Source organism: Pholcus phalangioides, unplaced genomic scaffold (assembly GCF_987345545.1).
Source record: "Pholcus phalangioides strain wild (caught in Gottingen) unplaced genomic scaffold, Ppha-v1.0 ptg000001l_1, whole genome shotgun sequence".
In the NCBI taxonomy this organism is placed as follows: Eukaryota; Metazoa; Arthropoda; class Arachnida; order Araneae; family Pholcidae; genus Pholcus; species Pholcus phalangioides.
This window is the reverse complement of record NW_028301594.1, coordinates 29,939,485-29,962,670: the sequence shown is the minus strand read 5'-3', so window position 1 is coordinate 29,962,670 and position 23,186 is coordinate 29,939,485. Positions and strand designations below refer to the sequence as shown.

The 23,186-nt window shown below is 37.5% G+C and overlaps 1 protein-coding gene across 1 annotated transcript; it reads left to right on the top strand.

Moving 5' to 3' along the window:
• Positions 1–1,415: 1,415 nt before the first annotated feature.
• Positions 1,416–15,072, top strand: LOC149090332 (cytochrome b-245 light chain-like). Its single transcript, XM_089235863.1, has 6 exons — positions 1,416–1,605; positions 4,331–4,400; positions 6,578–6,652; positions 9,689–9,769; positions 11,786–11,867; positions 14,852–15,072. The coding sequence occupies exons 1-6, from the start codon at positions 1,542–1,544 to the stop codon at positions 14,966–14,968; spliced, it is 489 nt and encodes a 162-aa protein (XP_089091989.1). The 5' UTR covers positions 1,416–1,541; the 3' UTR covers positions 14,969–15,072.
• The last annotated feature ends 8,114 nt before the right edge of the window (positions 15,073–23,186 follow it).

Genomic DNA, 23,186 nt, shown 5'->3' with positions numbered 1-23,186 from the left:
AAACTGGATTCGACAGTATTGAAATTTAATGCGGTTGAACCTCATTAACATGCACTAAAAGAATTTATTTTGCATTAAGCAGTTTTTGAAATTTTACTATTTCAAATTAAAAATTAATTTGAAATAGTAAAAAAAATTATATTTTACTGAATTTTTTGTGTCAGTGAAAATTACTGGGGAATGTCGCCTTTTTTGAGAATATTTAATTTTGCTCAGGTGAAAGGTTTCCATGAGAAAAAGAAAAAAACGTGGTTTTTTGTATTTTTTACTATTCATAAGAGAAAGAAAAGCCTCTTTGTTTTGTAACACTTTGGGGTGTGCGTAGATGGAAAGGTGACTCCACACACTCGTCATGGCCCCCACATCCTGCAGCAGGTCCCTCAAGCCAGACTTTTCTATAATGAATTTATAGCATGGGAAAAAATGGTTATATATAGTGGCCTGGGCTATATACCGCCGTCAGATGGAAAGTATGTTATCTAGAGAAAACGCGCACACACAGGTATCTGCGCTCGTGATTGCCGCTGCAACGGTTCAGAGACGGCCCATGGCGCTCCCCCGGGCAAATCGATTTTTCCGAGGCCCTACCTGGAATATTCTCGAAAATTTCATTTAATTCTCATTTTTGTGAGGTGGGCCCATCCGTTAAGATGGCACTGTGTGTGTTTAGAGATTAATTTCAATGACCTAAATTTTAAAAGTTTGCAAAAAACTATTCTGATGCTTGTTAATCCAATAGATATTTAAATTCATTGGAAATTTTGGAAACACCAGTCACAGCTCAAACTGGAAACCCAACCATTTTTACATATATATATATATATATATATTTTTTTTAATTCCCTGGAATGTAAGTCAAATTAGAAATTAAGTTCTGATGGTGGCGCCATCTGGTGATGTTGGCGTAGGTGAATTTATGAATTTTTTGACATTTCTGTGTTAGTTGGTGCTGCCATCTGTGTTTCAAGTTAGAAACTTTTTATACGATATAGGTTATTTAGCTCGCTAAGGGGTCATTCAAGTATTACGTTAGAGAGTTTCCGATTTGCTGACAGGGGAAGGGGGGGGGGGGGTTTGGACGGTGCTCACGTCATCAACCACTCTTTATGAAAATATGAAATATTCTAAATGGTATCTTACTTCGGTGCGCCAAAAATGAACTAACATTCTCCCTAATGATAAATCCCTTACAGAGCCACTTCAGGGATCTCTAAATGTTTCGCGAATCCTTCAAGAGCTCAGGAAATGTATCCGATCCTCTTAAGTTCTCTAGAAATGCATGTGCATACTCAATATCAAATGAACTATTTTTATTTTAACAGAAACAGAAATAGATGGCGCTCGATGTGATACGTCACGTTTTCGTTTACAAGATTGTCATCCAGATGTCAGCATCTGGCAAGAAAAAGAAAAGTTAGAATCAATGGACGCTTTGTTTGTAAACAAAAGTTATGTAACCCAAGTGACCGCGTGAAATTCTACTGCACCGAGTTTCGAATTGGGAGTGGAGTTTTGTGAAGAAAAGCCTCGTCATTCAAATAATGGAAGAGAAACACGTGCACTGGGACATCTTCGCCAACGAAATGGGATTGCGGACTGGTTTGGGTTCGAATCAATATTCATTTATTTATAAGTTTAATTTAAAAATCAAAAATGGTCTAGTTTTAGTAATTATGTTATTCCATCAGTGCCGTCTTAAGGCATGGGCCCACCCGGGCACCTCAAGAGAAAAGGGGCCTCACAAAAATGAGATCTGGTTGAAATTTCCGAGAATTTGCCTGGTAGGGCCTCAGAAAGATCACTTTGCCCTGGGGCCCATGAACCTGTTAAGACGGCCCTGTATTCCATGTGCGTAAAAACGAATAGTATTGTAGTACCTTTCTCTGTTTCCAGGCAGAGAATCGTTAATGGAGGGGGGGGGGCTAAGCGGGGTATGGACCAGAGCGGCAAATTGAGGAATGAGTGGTCTAGAAAATTAGGGTGGAATGTGGGACGGGCGGCAAAATCATAACCATGGCTTCACCTATAGAGCGAGGGACGTCAGTTGTCGAACAAAAGAGTGATCTAGGGGGTGCAGGTTGGGTTTGAACCACACAGGCGCCACAATAGTGGTTGGCTTAAGTTCGTTTTCTGTGGTTGCCGACTTCGATGGGCGAATGCTAGCCCTTCTTCCTGTTAAATAGTCTCACCGCAAAGAGCAGCAACAGCTTACAAAACGGCTTTAAAACCTTCAATCATTACACTTCACTCGTAGTTTGAAAAACATGTTGCAGCACTATAACAAGCATTGCACAGATACAAACTTCATGTTAGGTTCACAACGCAATATGCACACGCATATTCCATCATGTACCAATTCATTAGAAGTTTCGTACAGGAACATGGACAAGGTATGTTTATTTTAGTAGTAGAGCATGTCAGTGAGCGACCAAAAGCGTCACCTAGAGAACTAGGGATGAGGTCAGTGAGTGATCGAGAATTTAGAGTAAGTGCAAGCATGTGAGTGGCCAAAACTGTGAGCAAGCAGAGGCGCTGACATGAGGAAAATATTGAGAGGGAGCTGAAAGTTGCTGGTTGTCCTGCATATACGAGACTCAAGCATGTGCAGGGGGAGACGGAGGGTTCATTGCATTGTTTTTGGGGAGGCTAAAATGGCCTCAGACCCTATGTTCTGGCACCTATGTGTGCAAGCATATGAATCACAAAAAGAGTATCCTAAAGAGCAAAATATGTCAGTGAGCAACTAAAAGAGTCACCTACAGAACGAGAGACCAGGTGAGTGAATGATTAAAAGAGTGAATGAAAATCTAGAGTGTGCAAGCATGTGAGTGACCAAAACAATATGCAAGCATGTGAGTGACCAAAACAATATGCAAGCATGTGAGTGACCAAAACAATATGCAAGCATGTGAGTGACCAAAACAATATGCAAGCATGTGTGACCAAAATAGTGCGTAAGCATTGCAAATCACCAAAAAAGTAGCCTAGAGAGCAAAATACCATGTCAATGAGTTATTAAAATAGACATCTAGACAATGAGGGACCAGCTCAATGAGTGATTGAGAATCTAGAATGCATGCAAGCATGCTAGGGACCAATCGAGAATCTAGAGTGTGTGGAAGCATGCTAGTGACCAATTGAGAATCTAGAGCAGTGTTTCTCAGCCGCCGGGCTCTGATATCATTCATACCAGGCTGTGAGTGATTAGCCGCTTCATTTCTCCTTATTCATTTTCCGTTGGTTATGTGTTTGAACAGGCCTTCGACTCACGAAAATCAATGAAACTGGGCTGCAGGCTTGAAAAGGGCCGCTGTGGTGGTCGAGTGGTCATAGTGACGGACTCGCATAGCGGGGACCCGGGTTCGAGCCCCACTGTCACCACAGTGGTGGTCGGCTGAAGTTGGTTTTCTGTGGTTCCCAACTTCGAGGCGCAAATGCGAGCCGATCTCCCCGTTAAAAAGTCTCGCCACAGAGAGCAACAGTCCTACAAACAGTACAAATATTCAGTCACTACACATCACTCACTTCACTTCTGAGATATAGATGACAGCACTGAAAAATCATACACAACACTAGACACGCACTCAAACTGTTAGGTACACACACTTAACTTCCGGCACAACTCACTGGGTAGTAAATTGCCTATGGCGATAGACCTGAGTTGTGCTCGGTTTAAAAAAAAAAAAAAAAAGGCTTGAAAAGGTTGAGAACCACTGATCTAGAGTGTGTGCAAGCATGCGAGTGACCAATTGAGAATCTAGAGTGTGTGCAAGCATGCGAGTGACCAATTGGGAATCTAGAGTGTGTGCAAGCATGCGAGTGACCAATTGGGAATCTAGAGTGTGTGCAAGCATGCGAGTGACCAATTGGGAATCTAGAGTGTGTGCAAGCATGCGAGTGACCAATTGGGAATCTAGAGTGTGTGCAAGCATGTGAGTGACGAAAACAATATGCAAGCATGTGTGACCAAAATAGTGCGTAAGCATTGCAAATCACCAAAAAAGTAACCTAGAGAGCAAAATACCATGTCAATGAGTAACTAAAAGAGTCATCTAGAGAATGAGGGACTAGGTCAATGAATGATTAATTACATACTTTGTTAGTCCAGTTGCTGGTTTTAAGCCAAAAATCTGAATTAATAACTTAATACCAGTCATATAACTCTGCTTAGTCCTAATATTACAGTTTGTTCATTTAGTTATAATTATTATTTTCAATTTACATCTTATTTTACTATATATGGTTATGAAGGTTTTTTCTAAACTGTAAAGTTTTACCCATACTTCTCAAAACCCATGATTCGAACATATGTATGTTTTATCATTTGTAGCTCTGTTCATTGGAAGTATCCTTGGAATAGCTGGAGAGTTCCCGAGATGGCAAGCGTTCTATTTGACTCTGTATCCTTGCCTTTGGTTCTTGTTTAAAATATTTGTATAAAACCTGGTTATGACATGATCGGAAATTCCATGAAAGTTTGTTGTTATAACCTAAGCTAGGTTTTCACAGACCTGTTTTTGACAAAAATTGTATAATCAGAGTCAAATACTTTACATGAAGTTTCTATTTCATTATGTTTAGGGCAGGGTTTGAAAAATTGAAGGAAAAAAAAATTAGGGGCACCAGCAAAATTTCATAGGCACCAAGAATTTTTTTACCAAAGAAATCAGTCCAGAATAGTATGTCTCAGGGCGGATGTGTTGATCAACTGATCACCCCCCCCCCCACAAGCAAAATGCAAATATTATAATATTGCATTCAATAAATCCATTGAAAATTACTTGTATCAATGTTTTTGGTTAAATAGCAAATGCAAGAAAACTTACGAAGAAACTGAAAAAACCGAGCAATTTTTTTTTTAAAAAGTCAGGATGGAAATAGAGAAAACCAGGACTGTGTGTGTCCCAGAAAATACGGACCAAAATGAGAGATGTATCGTCTCGTCATCTATAACCATTTGAAAAATCACTCCTCCCAATAGCGAGTTTTAGATTTTCCCCTGGTATGTCTTTTTACTTCTCCTGAACTTAGGGATCCCTTATCATGCTAGCAGACATGACATTATTTCTGATAATTTTCTGCTGCCCTCAGCCTTGTTATCGTACACGAAAAAAATATTAGGTGCCAATGTTAATTTTTTAGTCACCATGATCAACCAGGATTTCTTAAGTCCTTGTATGGGGTGACTAATTTGATTGAGTCAGATACGAGGAACTGGGATAATTTATACAGAAGACATTGCTGATTTTCGCTAAAATGTTAGCGAAACTACCAAATATTGCTTATAAATAACCCTTGATGAGAAATACAATGCTACCACAAGTTTGCTGAAAACGTATTTCGTGCCAAAAAGTTAAATTGGTAAATATGAGATGAATATTTTTTGTTATATTCATTATAGCACTGTTCACGCTCTTGTGGCATGACTTTCAGATGAGTTCAAGGTAACTAAAACTGCATATTCCACTGAGCGAACCATCAATAAATAAAAGGGCAATTCAAGATACAAATAACAAACTAAACAAACTATGCATTTTATTAAAATATATGAGTGGGAAACAACACAAGGCACGTGTTGTCAGTTTGGTCGCTATCATGATACTGAGTTGCACACGCAGCCACCCAAGGCGACGGACGGCTGCTCACCAACAGCTGATACTGCCATCTAGTGGCCCGAACAACCACAATTTATAAATTATGCAAATTACCTCTATTCCTGATTCTAATAAACAGGGGGAATTGATGCAAGCTTTGTTGAAAAAAAGGGACATTTTTATAAAAAAAATAGTTGGGAAGGGCAAAATATGCATATGTTTCATATGAAGCACAGAGCATCAAACAGCAATACATCTTTTATTTTTCAACGTTAGGTATAGGTAGAACAACAGACGAACATTCCCTGAACATGGGGAGCTCACATCTTAGGAATTTCTTGGAAAACATTATTAAAACAAAATTACAAAAAACTTAGTATTACATCTGAGGTGGTTGCTTTTCATAACCATTATAAGCAAAGTCCATTTTCATTATTCTCTATGGCAGCGGTTCTCAACCTTTTTTGACTAGCTTAGCCCTTTTTGTACATAAGTTTTATGGCAGTACCTTGTAGACCTCTTATTTACTTATCTATCAAATTTACTGATTCCTTTTATTTTCCTCGAGTCACAGCAGAGCGCCGGTTGAGAACTGCTGCTCCATGGGAATCAGTCCGTACCACTGATCAGTACTGTAAACACATGGGCCCACGTGGGTCACCTCAAGAGAAGAAAGGGTCTCACAAGAATTAGATCTGGTTGAAATTTTTGAGAGTTTGCCAGGTAGGACCTCAGCAAAATCAGTTGGCCCAGGAGACCACGAAGCTCTTAAGAAGGCCCAGAAACTGATTATTGATGTTATAACTAAGGTGCCATAACCAAGTTTGACTGTACTCTGTTACTTATTCATGCTATTGTACAATTCATTATGCATATGCTTGGCTTCATTCAAAATTACTAGCTATTAAACTTGCTTCTAAGTTTGTTTTATTTCATGAAATCTTGTCACTGTGACATGTTTTTTTTTCTCAACATATTCTCAGAACAATTGGTATAATCATGATGATATATGAATGTGGTAGGAAGAGAGGAAAGATGCGATTTGATGCAGAAATCAGGCAAGTACAAATAATAATAATACATGCGTTGTTGAATTTTAATTTGACACTTTAATTCCACATTATGACCTAGCCCCAATATAATGGGCATGGGGGGGGGGGGAAGATATGGGGGGAGTGAGTCATGCAGGACAGCCCTTAACAGGTGCTTCTCAACAACTTCTGGGCACCCAGAATGTGTGGGACACCCTTTGCCCCGATTTTAAATATTTTGTAAGCGGGGGGGATCTGCATCCATTATTTCAGAATACACAGGAATGCTGAGAAATGTCACTACAAAAAATTTTAAACACACAATTAAATGTAAATTAACGCAGAAATGTATAAAAATTCAGTTTGCTCAAGGTATATTCTAAACTAGTGAGAGAGGAGACCATTCCCAAAACTAATGAAAATTTTGCAATTTATAAATTAAAAATAGTTAATGGAAATAATTCCAGTACCAATGAAAATTCAGAATTATATAATGGAAAAATAATAATTCCAGAAATGATAAAAATTAAGAAATTATAGAAGCAAATATTACAGATTTGGTGAAAATCCAGAATTTTAATGGAGGGAAACATTTTAGATTTTAAAAAATTCAGAGTTAGAGGAGAGAGAATTCTACAGTTAATGAAAATTCAGAATTAATAGAAGGAAAAATTCTAGAATTTTTCACAATTCAGAATTGAGGGAAGAAAGAATTCTAGAATTGATTATTGAAATAATTAAAGAAGGGTGAAAAAAAAGTAATTCCAGAACTGATGGAATTTCAGAAGTAACTCTAGAATCTATGAAAGAAACGATTTCAGAATTTCAAACTAATGGATGCTGCAATCGATGTAAATCCAGAATTAAGAGGAGAAATAATAAGAATTGGTGAAAGCCTCCAATCATTTACCATGATTGCAGAGCCTCATAAAGCATGGGCCCCATTGCGACTGCACCTGTCGCACATCCCTACGAGTGGCTTTGAGGATGATTACCCCCCCCCCCCCAGTAAAAAATTGTATTATTGGCATGGGTGGAGGGTGGAGAGAAATTTGCCTTTCCTCCATTATATGTGTTCCTGATGATCTTTGCTTCTCTTCCCCCCCCCCCCCCCCCCCCCGTTTGATGAGCCAGTGAATTTTTTTTTTAATTGCAGTAACAAAATGAGGGATATATATGATGTTGAGTGTGATATTGGATTTCAGGGTATAGCAAAGTTACGAGGGTTAAGCTAAGAACAATAGTCTATGCTGTTTCTTCAAACTTTAGAGGAGACCCAATGAAAGTTCACTAAATTAGGGAAATTCCTTTTGCCTGAAAGTAACATAGACCATTATTCTGTCTGGGAAGGTAACTGAGTAAAACAATGAACACAATGGCAACGTAGACTGTTGTTTCAATTACAGAATTCACAGTTGCGACTATATAAAGTGGCATAGCCACGACGTGTGTTGATTTCTGCAAGAACTGGCTTGAGGAACATGTAAGGAAAGCTATATAGGACGTTATTTGGTCAATAAACTAATTTTGCAAAAATGTAACATAGACCGTTATTCTGCCGAACCCTTCAATTTATGATTTACAATAAATTTTCTTACCATACATATCTGAAGTCTATATGATTTGTGAAGCTGTCGTGTAAGTCATGGGGTCCCATGTAGACTTTTTCTTTCTCCAGGTTCAAACCCTGTTGGCAGCACAGCAGTGATTGGCTGAAATATGTTTTCTGCAGTTTTCCCAATTCGAGGTGTGAATATGAGCCAACCTCCTATCTAAAATAGTCTCCCCATAGGGAGCAAGCAGACTTTCAACATGATACTTACATGACATTAAAAATTCAAGAATTTGCCATCTTCACTTCAAAATATGGAAGAGAGATGGCAGCACCAGTAGGAATATAAAGCAAGTGCAACTCTGACAACATAAATATATTAGGGCCCTGCACACACATACAACCTATTCCTGCATGCACTGATTCATTAGAAATTCCACAGAGGAATGTGTACGAGGTGCATGTACAGTGAAATAGTAGTAGTAGTAGTAGATGCTTTACGAACTTGCCCACAACTGGTTGGTCTCTCCATGAAGTGACTAGTGCTTGAAATCTTGGTGTCGGTCTAGGTCAGAAAAATTGACTTATTGTGTAGATTTGTTGAGTACTGTCTTTTACAAGACATACAAATTTTTCCCTGATTATTTGGTTCTTGAGAGGGACATTCGCCTCCCCAAACCCCTGGATCCTCACACAAGTCTGGGCAATGTGAGAAATGACTGACCACTTTGCAAAGTGTCCGGGAGATATACTTGAACCATAACACATGCAGTCAAATCTCAATAAGTTGAATGTGCAGTGGCTGGAGAAAAAAAAAAAAGAGTTATCATAAGTTCGATTTATATCAACAATTTTGGTGGGTAGGAAAAAGAAATATTTAATGAAATAACAGCACTTTTTACGAATATCATATTGGTAAAACATGTCAAACTACTGGAGGTGAAGAAATTTGAAATGATAATTTATTCTAATTTAATCATATTTAATTATTGAATAAAATATTATTTAGAAATAAACTAAATGTACATACTGTATTATGGAAACGGATGCATTCATGGTACTCGTATTAATTAAACAAGTTATAAATAAACTGCATACAATATTATTTTCTGTCAAGAAATGAAGTTATTTTTGGCTGTTTCTTTATTTTTTTTCTTTTTGTTCCTCTTTTGTGAGAAAGTCGTGCAAGCAGACAAGCGACTTGTTAAATGCTGTTTTTTAAATTTCTCTTATTCCTGAAAACTTTGACTTAAAGGAAGGAAACTTCCAGTTAAGGGGAAACTTCTACATTAAAATACGTAAAAATTTCTGGGGGCTGAGTGAAAACTTTGACTTAAACAGATATTCAAGTTGAGTCAACTTATCGCAAATTGACTTACATTGTTTTTATAATGTTTTTAACTTGTACAAAAATGTCTTCAGTGCATTGAGAAATGATTTTATATATTTGTGAAATGCAGATTTTTTAATACAGTAAAATAATTGATAACGACCTATGTTTTTATTTTCAGTGCATCTGGTGCTCTATATCTTCCTTCTGGCTTAAAAGTCTTCAGTTTTAGTTACTGTTCCAGATGCATATCTTATATTTGGTATGATTTTTAAAAAAATTTTCAAATAAGCAAATCAATTCATTACAGCATCAGATATAGGCTAGGATATGTTCAATCTATTTTGGAATAATATCAATAATTTGAAATCGTACAGATTTTGGCATATCTTATGATTTTTAACCAATTGGTTTGAAAATAAGAGCATAGCATATGTGCTAATGCTTCCGATTTTTTTAGCTGTAATAAATCTTCCGGTCGAAACCAAATTCTTTCAATCTTTCCTATCTATATAGAAAAATCCTTAAATTTTGCTTCGCAGAAATTAAGAATCCCCAATAAAAATTCTTCAGTCCTTACAATCTCAAAGTGACCGCTTTTTTTTCAATAAGAATGCAGGAAAATTGTTGCCAAATATGATACCAAAACTAAGCAAAGTTTCCAATTATTTTTTTAATCTTAAAAAAAAAAAAATCATCAATGGCAGGAAATAAAGTGCTACTGCAAATCACTGTGGATTAAAATGAGTTCCACAGGGAAATTTTTTTTTAATGTATGGACAAATACTGTATGTGAGATGACTATTCATCGTCATAATAATATGTGTGATTTAAGTGGCAAATAAAAATTCCAGTAGACTTCATTGAAAATACAGCATGAAACGAGATAATTTTTATTTTAAAAAAAAAATTGGGAGGGTCAAAATTACAGGAAATGTTACAGAGATGTTCCTGGGAAAGTGGGTCATATGGTCACCCTAAAAATCCACAATTTCCCCTTTTATTTGTATGTTTCCTTCAGCAGCAAAATATTTTGTCACGTGACAAACTACAGATTTCTCAATCTGGGAATTGACGCCTATGGAGCAGAGAATCACAGACATCTCCCTCCTCCAAGTGTACACTCACACCAGTTGTTTTATTCATTCAGCTAGCTCATGGGGGGACCTACTCATCAAGCTCAGTGACTTACTTCACAAGTGAGAAGGAAACTGTTGAACAGTGAGTTCCTAACTCTACCATGTTCCTCACAGTTTGGCAATGATCAGACTCCACCACCATTTATAGTTCATAGTAGTTGATGAGTATCTACATAGTTCATTTTCAATAATCATATAGAACTTTTGGTATAACCTCTGGAAGATTTTTTTGATCTTGAATACTGATATTCAATCAGACTGTTGATGTTCTTGCAGGCACAGATCCAGAGGAGGGCAAAAAATATAATTGCTTCCCCTCACAGAGCCTGAGAGCAGAAGATAATATGGAGAAATAATGGTTCTACCATCCCCACCAATAAAGTATAAGACATATGGTTACCTTATGGCACATTCATGGATTTCCCCCCAACCATTCGCATTGCGAGGGAAGGGGTTGTTCTAACCTTGAGCCAAGATTATATTTTGCAGGGAAAAATGTAAACTCTCCCCGAGGAGAAAAGAAATTATGAAATCCTCCCTTTTCCTTGAAAAGTTACTGGGTATGCCTATGGGCCCCAACTCCTATCCTAGCTCAGAGCATCACCCTGGATATTCTCCTGTGTTCTTGGCTGCTTATGCTTTGTTGTGATCTTGTTTGAACTCAATTATTAGTTATGTTATATACATTTTATGGAACGTAGATGACAGCCCCAGCAAGAACACAAATCAAGTGCAACAGTAACAACATGAATATGTTTGGGGCCACACATGAACTCAGTTGCACATTCATTCTAGCAGGTACTGATTCATCAGGAATTTTGCTGAGGAATGTGTACTAGATGTATTTTTATGCAGTTAAGTAGTAGTAGTATTTTATATACTTCCATGTTTTGTTTATCAGATGACATCACATGCTAACACGCAACTATTTTTTTTATTGCTAGCATGAAGAATAAATAAACTCCACTATTCAAAACAATAGCAATATCTGGCAGTGCTTATAAGTACCCGAATAACTTCAAACTTCATTCCGTAATCAAAATTATGTGCAATGTTATCATATTACTTTATATAAACTGATATCTTGTTTTAATTTGAGTGCACTCATTCAAACTCATATTTTTCTTTTTTTTTCAAAGCATTGGGATTCCATGTTGTTTGACATTGCCGACACTCATTGGTGGCCTTTTTTCAATTGGAACTGGTGTTGTTTATTCAGTGGTAAGTTTGATTTTATGCCCATCAGTCCTCTCATTTGCTGATAAGAAGAATATATTGTAGATGTTAGATACACACATTAAAAAGTGGAAGAGAAGTTCTTAGGGCAAAAGGTTGTTGGTATGAGTTCATTTCATTCAACATTTCCCCACACCTAGTTGTTGATTGTAGGTCGGTCTCCCAAGAAAGCAGGTAAACCTACAATACGATGCTTACATAATGTGAAAATTCAGGCATTTTAATTTTCACTTCGAAATATAGAAAACAGATAGCAACACAAAAAAGTTCGGTTTTGACAACATAAATATGTTAAGGCCACGCATACACTCAGAACACACACATTCCGGCATATACCGATTCATTAGAAATTCTGCAGAAGAATGTGTAGGAGGGGCATGTACGGTTAAGTAGTAGTGTTTTCTGTGGTTCCCAACTTTGAGGCACAAATGTGAGCCGATCTCCTCATTAGAAAGTCTCGCCACAGAAAGCAACAGACCTACAAACAGTACAAATATTCAGTCATTACACTTCACTTCTGAAATATAGATGACAGCACTGAAAAATCAGAGCAACACTAGATATGCACTCAGACTGTTAAGTACACACACTTACACTTCTGGCACATCTCAATAGGTAGTAAATTGCTCGTGGCAATAGACCCGAGTTGTGATCGATTTGAAAGAAAGAAGTGGTGATTGGCATCATCAGGAGGAGGTGTAACTTGATACTGAATTTTAAGATTTGTGTTTTTAGCTGGAAATCTGAGACTTTCCAACAGGACCGACCAATGATTGTAATGTGTTTACCTTGTCAGGCGCTGCTTGTTCTGATTGACGGTGAATATTAAATTGTTGGTATCCTGTGAGTGTGGCATCTTTATGTCATTTCACAAAAAAAAAGGGGGGGGGTTCAATCCAATTAGTTGTCCCACTGATTTCATTGATGGCCTCAGCAGCACCTGGCATGCTGAAAAAGCATAAGCAAAGTTGAAATCATTGGTTGGTCAGCTGTTGAAAAATCTTGGACTTCCAGCTGAAAAACAAATTACCAAATTTAGTATCAGGTTACGACACCTGACATCTTCTGAGGATGTCAGCCACTGGTGTTCCCCAGCACGACCCAATCCACATGGGTAAAAGACTTACATCCCAGAATTGACAGAGCCTAGGTCATGTGTGGTTTGACGGAGCCACTGGCGTTGGGGGAAACTTGAATTAAAATGAAGGGCATACCGCGAATGTTTTTTTTTCCCAAAATTTTTTAAATTGTCAACAGCCCTCGAAACATTATAAAGTACACACAATAAATATTATCCCAAAACTTTGTTTTGTTGTAAAAACAAGTCTGCAGATACAAAACACTTATTCCAAAAAACCATGGATGTACCATAAATTCCTGTGTACAATATGTTTTTATATGGGAAAAACCATCTATATTTTTTAGTATGGAATTATAGCTCTGTAATCCCCACTGCAGCTCTGCTCTGCAGAAGACCATAATACTGGCTTGAACATGGAGGTGGCTGGTTCCAAGGAACCCAGCACTGCTACCAGAGGGCTACTGTAGTATAAATATGCTACACACACACATATCCATTCTTCTGATCACCATTGTTTCAGCCTCCTCAGAACAGCCAAGAGTTGGCGGTATTTAAAATGGTTTCATTATTTTTTGTACAAATACTTTAGAAATCTGCTTTTGAAAATTTACCTTCAAGTATAAGTACTATAATTTCCTGCATGTAATCTGCAGATGCAAATTTCGCTACTTTGAGAAAAATATCATCATATAGTCCACAGCAATAAATGATCTGAAAAAAAATGTGTGCAAAATTTCATTCATTGATAGTGAAATCTAGAGGAATGAAAGCTGCTGTTTGTCATTTTTTCTGGAAAAATGTTTTTGTTTTTTTTCCTATCAGTATCTTATCTGTAGAAAATTATTTTATGCAAGTTAATTATTAAATACTTATTCCTATTTTTTCCTGTTAGGGAAAAAAAGGCTGCAGATATAAAGCACTGTGATATTATTACTTATATATAACAAATTAAATGTTCCTAAGTGGCCCACTACTTGTGCATTTACCTTGCATAAACTTGACTAAGAAATTCCTATGTTTTTTTAACATATAATTTTTGGATGATTTCAAAAAAATACAGAATTATTAACTTCACACAAGTATTTTACTTCTATTTCATCATAAGCAATAACTGGTATTGGGGCCCATGGATCTGAGCCCCTCCCCCCAATATTTGCTACAATCATCGTTATGTGTATTGAATGATTTGGCCCTAGCCTCTCAATATTTCTGAGCCCTTATAATATTTTTAGTAACTTTACACCTATGATTTACTAGTGTAGAAAAAAATGCATTTTGCTATTAAAATATTTTTATTTAACCTTTTAACAGCTAATGTCCCAATTTTTAACATAAGTTTTGTTAATTAGAAAAAACAATATTTTTGTTCATGGAAGAACTTGATTTGTTTTCCCTGAACATGTGAGATTCCAAACTTAATTTGCAAAAAAAAAAATTTATTCATTTCAGCATCTATGTCATAAATCTGTCACAGAATAGGACGTCTTGCCAATTTTTGGTCTTAATTATTTAAAACTAATTAGTAATTATTTTAATTATAAAGTTAAAAATAAAGTTAAGAACATTATGAAGTCAGTTTTAATGTATTCATAAACAATTTTAGTCAGGAAAATATATTTCATTAGCCACAAACCTTTAAAAAAAAGAGGGAATAGGAGAAATTAATTGGCCAGATGACTGATTAAGGATGTTCTAAAACATGAAACAACAGAATATGACTAGATTTACCCCTGACCCATCCCTAACCAGTCATCCGGATATTACAGCCACAGGTGACCACATATTACAATGCTAAAGTACTGTGATGAGAATTGTTAAATGTGATAGAATAGCAAGAAAAAAATCTGTCAATTTGATCAAAAATATGTGATTAATCATTAAATTTTAGGCAAGTATTCGTGAAAGAAAAATGATTCAACTGAAGAGGAAAGAAGAGAATTTCACCAAGGGCCTGGTTGAACGATGCAAACTGGACCTGAGCAGTATGAAAGAAACTGCTTGTTGATTGTCTTTTTATATATTTTAATGAGCTTACAAGTATAACTTTTGCATATTTATATATATATATATGTATTTATTCTATTACAATAATATATATTGTTTTTGTCTTGTTTTGAGTTTTTTCTTCATCCTGCAATTGCGTAATGCAATATGACCTCTCATAACCAGTCACTCTTCGACCCAGTGTTGCCAATCTTTTTCAAAGGGTATCGCAACATGTTTGTCACATTGATGTTTATCTTGTTGGTTCTTTGAAAGATAATTTTGGAGCCAATTTTTTAAGCTACCAAGTAAGCAGGATTAGTTTTATATATGTATCAATGTGTTATCAATGTGTATTTTTGAAGTCAGGGCTTGAGATGAATCTCAAGTGTCATTATTGACCGGAAAATTGGAACCTAAATTTTTGTATGTGTGGTTACTAAATCTGAGTCTACTGAAAAAAAACTGGAATTTATGTTAACATAAAAGGGGGGGGGGGGGAGGTTACCATAAAGCCAAATTATTATATATTTATATTTTATACATTTTTTGGAACTTTAAAAAAAAAATGCTTGTATGGAGCCTAGTTTTTTTTTCTTATTTGTCAAGCTCTGTTTAAAGAGGAGTGTTCAAGACATTGTGACCTATTTTTCAAAGTAGTATTGACAATGCCTAGGGCAAGAAAGCTGCCGTCCTATGACAACAATAGCAAGAGTAGCAAATTAAAGCGGTGTTTTTACTGGATCTTTCCCTAAACTAGCATTAAAAAATGCTGTTGCTTACTTGATGTTGTAAGCATAAGAAGAGATAGACTTTTGAATGAATGTTAGGAGGAGGCGGGAGACAAATGAGAGATGATGATGACATCAATACATATTAGATTGATCAGCTGGGGTGCACATTTTTGATGTTGAGGGAAGCATCCCCCTCCAACCACTGGTATCTCCATCCATGGTTGTAAGTGAATTTGAATCTTATTTATGTTACTCCAGTATGTGTGTGTACAGTAATTTGTATTTATAATATATATAAGACAGATGGCAGCAACAACAAGAACACAAAACAAGCAAAACTCTGAAAACAAATACATAAGGGTCACTCATGCATTCAGAACACACATTCGAGCATACCAATTCATTAGAAATTCTGCAGAAGAATGTGTATGAGGTGAATGTATGCAATGCTGTCTTAACACATGGGCCCACCCGGGCACTCAAAAAATGAGAACTGATTGTAATTTTCAAGAATTTGCCAGTTAGGGCTTCAGAAAAATCACTTTTCCCCAGGGGCCCATAATGCTCTTAAATATGGTAGTAGTAATTTGTACTTTATGGTATGCAAGTAGTATTTAAGTTTCTCCTGGCTCGATGGGAAATAAAATAATTTTTAATTGTAATTTATTTGCCTAATTTAGATAGATCAGTGGTTCTCAACCTTTAGAAGACTGCGACCCAGTGGGATTTTTTTTTTTTTGAATAGAAGGCTTGGTCATAAACACGACTAATGGGAAACGAACGGGGATATACAAAATGATGAATCACTCACGGCCTGGTTTGACTCTTGCCAGGGCTCTGCGGTTGAGAAACACTGGTATAGATAATATTCTTCCAATGCGATATTTCTCTATAAAGTGATGCTAACATATGCAATATGCATAGTGTATATATATTGTATGATACAATACAAAAACAGTTGCCATATTTTAATGTGTATAAAGAGTCCCTGATATTTTGGGCTTAAAATTTGAAAAAAAAAGTTGAAAATATATATATCTATAATACTGTCCATGTACAAGAAATTTTCTCCTATTTTTAGGACCCAATTTTGACAATAGGGGTTCCTTATATATGTTAAAATCGGCACTGGCTTCGATCTCCCTTTTTCTTTCTATATGTGGTGGACCCTAGGTTCCAATTAGGCTGGTTGAGAGAAATTCCTCTGTATTTATTTTTAACTGTACAATTCGACAGCTCCCATAACGTCCTAGAGCAGCGACTCCCAAAGGCAATCCTTCTACAGAAATCTCATCAAACTGTTTTGTGGGATCTCTTTCTAATTTGTAAACAAATTTTTATACTGAGTTTATTGCCTAAAAATCGGGCAGGAGCAGTTGTGTCAGAAGTGTTTTTGACCTGTGCATGCTTGACTTGAATTTTGTTTAGAAAATTTGTAAATTAATTCTATGGGTACTTGGGCCAATGCTATAGAACCACAGAATACTGTGGGTGCTTGAGCACCCCCAGCTCCGACGCCATTGGGGGGGGATAGGGCCCAAGAACTCCTGTCAGTTTTCTGCTTGTAAGGAGTAATCAAATGCATGCCAAACTAGAATAAATATATACTACTAAACCACGCATGCAATTCCTCCATATTCCTCTGCGGAATTTCTAACGAACTGGTATATATTGGAATGTGCGTGTTGTGAACCTAATAAGACTAAATACCTGGAGTCGATAAATTTTGAAAAAATAAATTTTAATGGATGAATCTGATTATATAAAATAGTTGAGCCAAACTTTTTTTTCTGGGAGGGGGGAAAGGGAAATGAAAGTGTGCAGAACAAATTAGGGCCCCCTTAGTTCAAAAAAATTTGGTTAGTCAGCAGATTTTGCTTAAATTCAATAGGCCCTCCACCCCATAAATGGTGGAGACCCAGTGCCGTCTTACCGCATGTGTCCACCCGGGCACCTCAAGAGAATAGGGGCCTCAGAAAAATGAGAAGTTTAATTTTTTGAAAATTTGCCAGGTAGAGCCGCAGAAAAATCACTTGGCCCTGGAGCCCATGATGCTCTTAACACGGCTCTGTAGAGACCCTATCCATGAAGTATAGTAATTCCATAGCAAACTCCAATTATAAAAAAAAAAAAAGCAGAGAAGGTAATGCCGGCTTGCGATTTAGTGTTGAACGCAGTCTTGGCTTTAGAAAAATATCGAGAGAGAGAGAGAGAGGCGTGTCGTGTCGCGTCTCTGTGTTGTGGATGGATGATGACTGAGAGCAAAAAGAGAGGACACCTCCGCGGTCGATGTGAATGACCTGAGAGTGAGGGTGCGATGACCTGCTGAGCGCGGGTCACGCGGAAGCGTTGGCACCTCTGCTCTAGTGAGGACCCTTGCCGACCTAAATTCGGCTGAAATCGAAAGTTACTTTTATCATTACTATTATTAGGGAAAGTGCTCGCTCTCGGATCAAGGACACGCGGTTCGTTCCATTTTTCGCGAGTAGGTGGAAGAGCTTGATGCGCCGCGAGGACCCTTTTTTCGATCGATTATTTCCTTTCCTGCTTTACCTACTTGCTCTACAGCAATGGAATCGTCCGATGGAGGGTTTGTTGACTTTATGCTTCGTATGCGTCTCACTCTACTTATTTCGAATGCGTCACAGTATCAGTCAATGCTTTTTTTTTCATCGATAAATAGAGCTTTTACTTTTAAAATTAGACATTAATGACTGGATTTTTTTTCCCCTCCGTTGCAAAAACATTGTTGACCAAAAAGATCGATTTCATTGATTATGAATGTATTTGTTAAATTTTGTTATATTGAACAAGGGACCGAAAATTTTGTTCGTTATATCCGAAAGTTCGTAATTACGGGGTCTGCCATAGCGAGGTTTGACTATCCAGGGCTGTCTGCAAAACCTAACCCCAGGGTAAAGTGATTTTTTAGGCCTCAACATCAGTGGTTCTCAACCTTTGTAAGCCCGCGGCCCGGTCATACACACAACTAGCAAGAAATTAATGAGGAAAGTTAAACTGCGAATCACTCTCACGGCCCGATGTGACTAGTGTCAGGGCCCGGTACTGGGCCGCGGTCCGGCGGTTGAGAAACACTGCTCTACGTGACTAGAAATACCTGCCTACCAATTTACATACTTGCATTTTAACAAATTGTGACCAGATCTTATCATAAAGCCCCCATGACCAAGGGTTGGGTTGACAGCTCCAGCCCTGGAGCAGGGACAAATATCATCATATTTTGTTTTTTATAATATAAATTCAAATTTTCAGTCCTTTGAAATTAGTTGTAACTGGGTATGACGATATATCCCTTTTTTTTTATTTGAATACTTAGTCTTTTCCTGCTTTACATATGTACTGGCTTAATCAGGGCCGTAATTAGGCTGGGGCTCAAAAATATTTACATTTATTTTGCATAACAATAATCTTTTCAAGGTATCTGAAGAAAAAGCCTGCTCGTGGCCTCAGAAGGCACGCTGTGGACCTGGGCTCAATTCATCAACGTGAGTCAAGTATGCATTTTCAAAATTTCAAGTTCAGGACTCTCACTGTACTCTCACGGTTGTTTATTTGTAATTTTTCACCCGAAAAGTTCGTCGAGGAGAAAAGAAAAATTACGTCGTTGGCCGGAGCGGGGTGAGTCAGTCAATGAACGGTCCTTGTACCTTGAGATTATAATGTTTCCGCCAAAGGGTGGAAGAAAGAAGAGAAGCGCGTGAGCCAGAGATGTGTGTATGAATGATATTGGGTTGTTGGTGGCGTTCACCTCGGATATTGAACTCGTCCCGAACAACGTCGAAGATGAGCATCTCAATGCCGAAGTCGGGTCAGCCGAGAACGATCCAAGGACGGCTTACTATGTATCCCAAGGTCTCGCTTGCTTTGGCAGGTAGCTTCAAGGACTTCACATCCATATTTTTACGGTGGCGAAGGTTAAGGATTCGCTCAGGACATTGGCACTCGACAACTCTTTTCGTTTCTCTCCCTTTCTTTTTTTTTTCCTCCAATTTTGGGTACACCGACTCCTGATGGCCCCAAGAAGGCCATTCCTAGTACAAATAAAAGGAGGGTGGAAAAAAATCACATCTTATAAATATATGCTTGGATTAAAATTGGTGTCAGTGACCGTAAACTCTAGCAATTTGACCATAGGGTTGTGGTCAAGCTATCAAATTACCGTTATCTTAGTATTAACAATGTTAAAATGGGTTTGAAAAAAAAAATCCAATCTAATTATTCTAATTGGAGAATGAAGAGGATTATTTTGTTGTCCATTGCCTTTTTTTTCCTTCTTAGCCTTGAATGAAATTGTTCTTAGGGGTCATTCAAGTATTACGTCAGCGTTGAGGGGGGGGGAGAGTTTCGGATTTGCTGACTTTTGATGACGAGGGGGGTTTGAAGGTTGCTTACGTCATCAATCACCCCTTTTTGAAGATATGGAATATTCTAAGCTGCTGACGAAATTTTGCTGTCGGGGGAGGGGGTCAAAAATAGCTGAAAATCTGCTTACGTAATACTTGAATGGTCCCTTAGCAATACAGATCTTCATAATGGAGTTCTTGTTATATCCTGATCCTTGGTCGGTATTTCCTTTTCTATCAAATTACTATAACTATTTTCGAAGTGTGAAATTTTAATGAATTTTGTATAAAAATGTTAAAGTTGTTAAATTCGAATTTAAATAGCTTTTTTTTTTAATTTTCAGGATGATCTCTTTAGCATTGAAAAACAGTTTATAAGTGAAAAATTTGAATTTACAAATTCTCAGCTCACAATGGTTTGTTTCATGATTGTATTTTCGTCATATAGACTAAATCCCGTAAATTCTTTTTTCTTTCCACCCTCAGTATATGGTGAAATTTTATGGCATTCAGAAAATTCAAAAGGTCTTTCAAGTATTTTTATTTGAAGGCGTTCGGAATTTATACCGTGTGAGAAATATCAATCAAATCCTTGATTGTTACTTAATTCAATGAATAAAATTCCATGCATATCAGAGCTGCGGTAGTCCCTCACCCCATTGAGACAGTATGTAGTCGTGGTAGGGCATTTGTAGATACCTGTTCACTAAAAAAAATTTATGATTTGCTTAGGCGGAAGGGCAGAGTTAAACAGTAACCCCCGCCGTTGACCGTACACACCTTCGGTGATCAGCCCCCCCCCCATCCTCGTTTTAAGCTTGTATCCGCTTATGGGAGACGGGCATTGGCGTACGCAGCGGGGGGGGGAAGCCAAGATTATAGTTTTATTTTGCAGAAAAAACAACCTCCTCCCAAGGGGGGAAAAATCGAATCCCCCCCCCCCCCGAGAAAATTTTGCGTACGCCTATGGGGACGGTTGATGCAGTAGATTGTCCAATGGTGATAAACCGAGGTTGTGAACAGTAAATATCGGGACGACTTCGCATCACGAAAACACGGCTTCGATCCTGCAGTCGTACATACCTATGCCCTGATACCTACGCACGACTGCGGGGATCGAATCTGTATTGTCGGTTGAAGTTGGTTTTCTACACCCCCCCCCCCCCCCGAAATGTAAGTAAGTGGCTAATACAGTCAACCTTCATTCAAGGGAGACTCCGAATGAAAGGCACCTCTATTTATATATAAGAAACGGGTGCCCTGATCTATGTCCCTTTAAAAAAAAACTTATTTTCCTCTGAATAAAGGACATCTCTAATGAAGGGACAAAAATTCTGATCCTATGGGTGTCTCTTATTGAGAGGTTTCACTGCATGTATGAAACAAAATGAAGTCACTTTGGTCCCAACACCCCCGAAATACCAGTACCCCCCTCCCGAAAGAAATTTCTTGCTACTGCCCTGATATGATTATAATATTACTAACGAAAAAAAATCAGGTTAGTTAAATCACCGTTTCAGCAGGTAAGTTTTTTGTACTGTTGGCACCACTGGAACTAGGACTGAGGACATTGCAGAAAGGGTTCTTTTCTTGGATACCAGTATGATAAACACTTTTTTTTTTTTTTTTTAAGTCGAACACAACTCAGGTCTATCGCCATGGGCAATTTACTACCTAGTGAGTTGTGCCGGAAGTGTAAGTGTGTGTACCTAACAGTCTTAGTGCGTATCTAGTGTTGTGCATGATTTTTCAGTGCTGCCATCTATATCTCAGAAGTGAAGTGAGTGATGTGTAGTGACTGAATATTTGTACTGTTTGTAGGCCTGTTGCTCTCTGTGGCGAGACTTTTTAACGGGGAGATCGGCTCGCATTTGCGCCTCAAAGTTGGGAACCACAGAAAACCAACTTCAGCCGACCACCACTGTGGCGACGGTGGGGCTCGAACCCGGGTCCACAGCGGCTATGATAAACACTACATTTCTCTTTTGTAATATGTTTTGTATTGAATATACACAATGTGAAATCGGCACTGTGTAATGAACTATTCGAAGCAACATGGCGTATTTGGTCTTCATTTCGTCTGGTGCCTTTACTGATCATATGCATAGTCATATACGAATCAGGAAACATTTCGAAAGTTGGTTGCCCCCTCCCTTCGCCTGAAACAGATGGTGTCACTACGAGAGCTTTCAATGCTCTTCCAGTACTAGGACTGTTTCGTATAAAAGACTTGTCTACTTTTTTCCCTGATGATTACCGTTGATAATTGAACCATTCGCAGTCATTTTGGTAGCGGCAAACACTCGAGTCCCCACCCCTTAAAAAATTTTTGTTTGACTTCTAACATTTGTGCTGCCTGTCGATCAAAAAAATAATATTGACTTGCTGCCATAACTTTTTACGTTTTACGAGGATTTTTCTTTCTTAATACTGCATATTATTACTTGTTCCTTCAGTTATTTCTGTCAAGAGTATGGTAATTGATACTGGTCCTTTCTTCATTAATAATACTAGCAACGGTAGTTACACGCTACCAGTTTGTCTTAAAAATATTGCAGTTTCGTTAAGTTCAACCAATAATTGGGTATCAGTTTTACCGAAGCGGCTTAAACCCAGTTTCCAACAGGAAAGGTTTTTAATCTGTGAGCTGTTGATGATTGAAAATTTAGTTGACATTCTTTATAAAATGCAAATGTCAAACTCCCAGAATTTTTTTTTTTTACATTGGCGTTACCAGATTTTCAATTATCTGTGATCGTATGTCAATAAGACTGAAGGGAGGCTTTCACCAATTCGAAATAAAAAAAATAGACCGTATGGTTATCCTATTATTTTTTCGGGTTTTTTTATAAAAAGTTTACAGCAGAACCGATGTATTTTCCTTTAATTGAATCGGTACAAACATGTTTAAAAAAAAAGAAGTTTTGTTTCATTTTACGAAAGAACGGACAGGACCTCTATAATTCGGACTGTCCGGTCAATTCCGTATGTTCAAAACGTATGACAATCACGGAACCAGAGAAAGAAAACAAAATACAAGCTTCATATAACGAGAATTCGATCAGTTTTCTTATAATTTTCAGATCGCATCAAAAGGGAAAATAAACGAAACTTCTGTCGTTCAGTGTGGGTAAACTAACCA